The sequence below is a fragment of the Nestor notabilis genome, unplaced genomic scaffold (assembly GCF_000696875.1).
Source record: "Nestor notabilis isolate BGI_N333 unplaced genomic scaffold, ASM69687v1 scaffold9304, whole genome shotgun sequence".
Lineage (NCBI taxonomy): Eukaryota > Metazoa > Chordata > Aves > Psittaciformes > Psittacidae > Nestor > Nestor notabilis.
The window spans coordinates 1-3,397 of NW_009925132.1; the positions used below are offsets into that span (position 1 = coordinate 1).

At 40.5% G+C, this 3,397-nt stretch overlaps 1 protein-coding gene across 1 annotated transcript in view; it reads right to left on the reverse strand.

Annotated features, from left to right (window-relative positions):
* Positions 1-175: 175 nt before the first annotated feature.
* The window catches only part of LOC104404473 (nuclear distribution protein nudE homolog 1), a gene marked incomplete at its 3' end in the record, with an annotated part of 4,961 nt that continues 1,739 nt past the window's right edge, over positions 176-3,397 (reverse strand). Inside the window, exons 3-4 of the mRNA XM_010012908.1 lie at positions 645-793; positions 176-312 (exon numbers count right to left, since the gene is read on the reverse strand). Coding sequence (XP_010011210.1) covers positions 176-312; positions 645-793 — 286 coding nt within the window. The remainder of the gene's footprint in view (positions 313-644; positions 794-3,397) is intronic.

Consider the following 3,397-nt stretch of genomic DNA (forward strand, 5'->3'; position numbering starts at 1 on the left):
GGGGGAGGGGAGGGGAGGGAGGGAAGGGCAGTCCTGAAGCTTCCTCATTTGTTTCTACATTTCAGATAGCTTTAAAAGATGCAAACTTAAAAGCCAAGCCCTGAGACATATGGAGACTGAACAGCTACAAGCCAGGAGGGGAGAAAGGAAAAGATACAAGTAACTTCTCTCTAACCTCTAGCTTCATCTTTCAGGCGCTGCACAGACTCCAGGAGGTTTTCCTTCTCATCCAGCTCACTCTCCAGAAAAGCATTTCTTTCAATAGCCTGGTTTAAACGCTGTTCAAAATCCTCTAGAGACATTATAGTGGCTCTGAAAAAAAGTGCATAAGAGATCACTACCAGATCCTTCAAGCACAGAGGAACCTTCTCTCTCTCAACAAAACAATAACATTGCATTTAGTTTTTTTGCTTTTCATATTATTTTTATTTTAGCTTGTAAGATATGAAAGTGTGCAGCACAGGGAGTGGAAAGGAAAAAAACTTGTGTTTCCCATCTGCCACAAGCCTCTTCACCACAATCATCACTTAAGGGATGAGTTCAGAATGGCAGCGTTAAAGAGCACAGCATCACAAACAGCTCAGCGTCACCATTATCACAGGACAGAACAAAGGTGGAAAAAGAAAACACAGAAGTTGGGTCACCTTTTTGCTCTTTCCAAATCATCATTTGCTTGCTCGAGTTCTCGAATATATTTCTGAAGTTGATCTTTAATAGCTTTTGTCTGTGCCAAGTCATCTTGCAGCGCAGAGATTTGCCTGTATCCTTCTGAATGCTGAATTTCAATCTTTTCCTAACCAAAGGCAAATCAAAGAGCATTATCAAGGACTTAGCAATGCACGTGTTCATTCTGTGGCATTGCCTGAGCCCCTTTAAAGGCAGAAGCAGATGCTGTGATGTTTTTTTTGAGAAACATTACCTTATATATGGCAAAATGCCAACAAAGACAATTGCTCACATAGTTCTGGACTGTCAGTAGAGAAGAGCTGTTCCTGTCACCTCTTAAGAAACAATGGTGCTGCCGGAGCAGTTCCTGACCTCCACAGTACTGTTCCTTGCTCTCCCAGACTGCAAGACTCAACATAATTTCTGAGCCCCACAAGCTTTAGCAACATACAAAGCAGGGTGCAAGAGAAGCCCCTTCTTTTTAACTCCAGTAAAATCGAGTATTACTTCAGAGCCTAAATAAGAAAAAAAATATCCAAGTATAACATTGTAATATACTGCTCTGAACCAGCAGGATTTTCCACTGCCCCTGCGGTATTTCAGCCCATAGCGTTTTAGATCACACAACACTTCAACATGCTTTGGATGTAAGCCTAAAACAAACTGTCTTCCTTTACAGCATCTATGCAAGAGCACATTTACAACAGACACAGGCAGGGAGGAAGGCTTAAGCTTCTCCATTAAATCTCTCTCTCCTGATACTGTTGCTGTATGTGGAACTAGCTCCACATCACATGAGACGGAAAGCTTCACAGCACACAGTCTACTGCAACACTTTACACCTTGCTATCAGATCCCTTCAACAAGACAGAGATCTTTTTAACTCCAAGACTGCTGTGTAAGTAGCATTCCAAAAATACTTTCTCCATCCAGAATTTAAGTACAACACAGTTGAAGACACTTAAAACAAATCCATGCACCAGAATTTGAAAACCATGGCATGTAGTCCAGCATGACTGATAACCTGAAGACAGCTATTTTAGCACACAAAATACATTAACAAAGGGGAAGAAGGAATTCTTAATTCTGAATTAAGACATTCTAATTTGATTACAGCATGGTGACATTACTATAACTCCAGATCTCTGAAGCATAGTTACATGCTGAATTTAAAAGCCTCCAAGCTCTAAGAGGCAGATTACTTGCAAGTAGGTTTTCAGGACTCTCTAAACAAACCCTCCAAAGCATCATTTCCATTTATGGTGTGAACTGGTTTCCTAGAAGGGAGCAAGTACACACACTAGGATGGAAGCTCAAAGCCACAAGCTGTGTGGGCCTGGCAAAGTTCACTAGTCTTGACCTAGATGCAGACACCAATCCTTGATGGGCTCAGTTAACATTGCTGCTCAATAGCTTTGCGAGTTTAACGCTTTGCTCTTGAATTGATTCAGATAAAAGACCAGAACTGCAAGGTTTGAGTCTTTGTTTTTAGCCAATTGTAATAAACTATCAGCTGATCTGGCCATCAATGGTGTCTCTGTTCCTTCACTGCAGGCTGTTATTGCAGTTTTCAAGCTGCATGAATAGCCAATTGTTAAAGAGGTTCGTTTCAAGTAAGTATGTTTTAATAATCTACTATGAAGGATAATGTAAGATTTTCTAAAATATATCTACCCTCCACTTTTGAGGGTCTATGGTGTTTCCTACTATTTTCATTCTTAACTGCTTCGGCTGCTTCATTATTCCTTCCCCTCATCCTAGCTCCTTTGGAGCAGGAAAATAGTCCACACCCTGCTAAAATGAACTGTGGGTTTTATTTTTGTTAAACTTACATCTTCACCCCAAACCCAGCAGTTTACATGGATTTTTGTGGCTACATGGAACAGTAAAGCAGTACTCATACAACATGCAGAGCATTTAATACTGCTAAGGAGCTAATTCAAGAACAGTAAAGATCAGTGCAACATAAACACAATGAAACAAGCCTTGGAGCTTTTGCTACCAAAGAGCAGGGGGCAGGAATCACTACGCTGGTGCCAGAGGGACAAGACATCTGCTGGGAATGAAGATTATTTTCTTGAGACAGTAATTTGGACAACAATTTAGACAGAAGGCATTGCAAACCTGGATTAATCCAGTGATGAATCACTTGTACAAATACCTTCACTCCCATTAGCTCATTATTGCATCCAATTGAGTAGAAGTACAATTACATTAATCTCTGCTTCCAGAGATACTGACGTAGCCCTACAAAATACAGCGTAGTGTTTCCTGGGAGATTATACCACACCTTTAAGTAAAAGGCCAACAAGATCAAACTTTAAAAAGGCACACATCAATTTCAGTGCCAACTCGTTTTCAAGTTTTCTTAAACTTACCGGTATTTCCTAAACCTGTCAACCAGCACAGGGGACTAGCAGCATCTTTAATGAGACCAAAATGAGGCAGACTCATCACTCTTCATACTCTGGATAGCTTCATGGTCTCATAAGTCACTCAGTAAGTTCCATCTCAGTAACTTCATATTCCTTATGCTTTATAATTATGGAAGTTAACACTTTACAGCTGGTTCTTAGTTCCACAGAAGGCTAACCAACTATAGAGGATACATTATTCTTCCCAAGTATAGACAGATCCATTAATAAGACCAGGACTGGACTGAAACTATTTTATGCCTTTCAATTCTATGCATTACCCACCAGAAGCTGCTTCCCAGCTTACCTGGAATGCC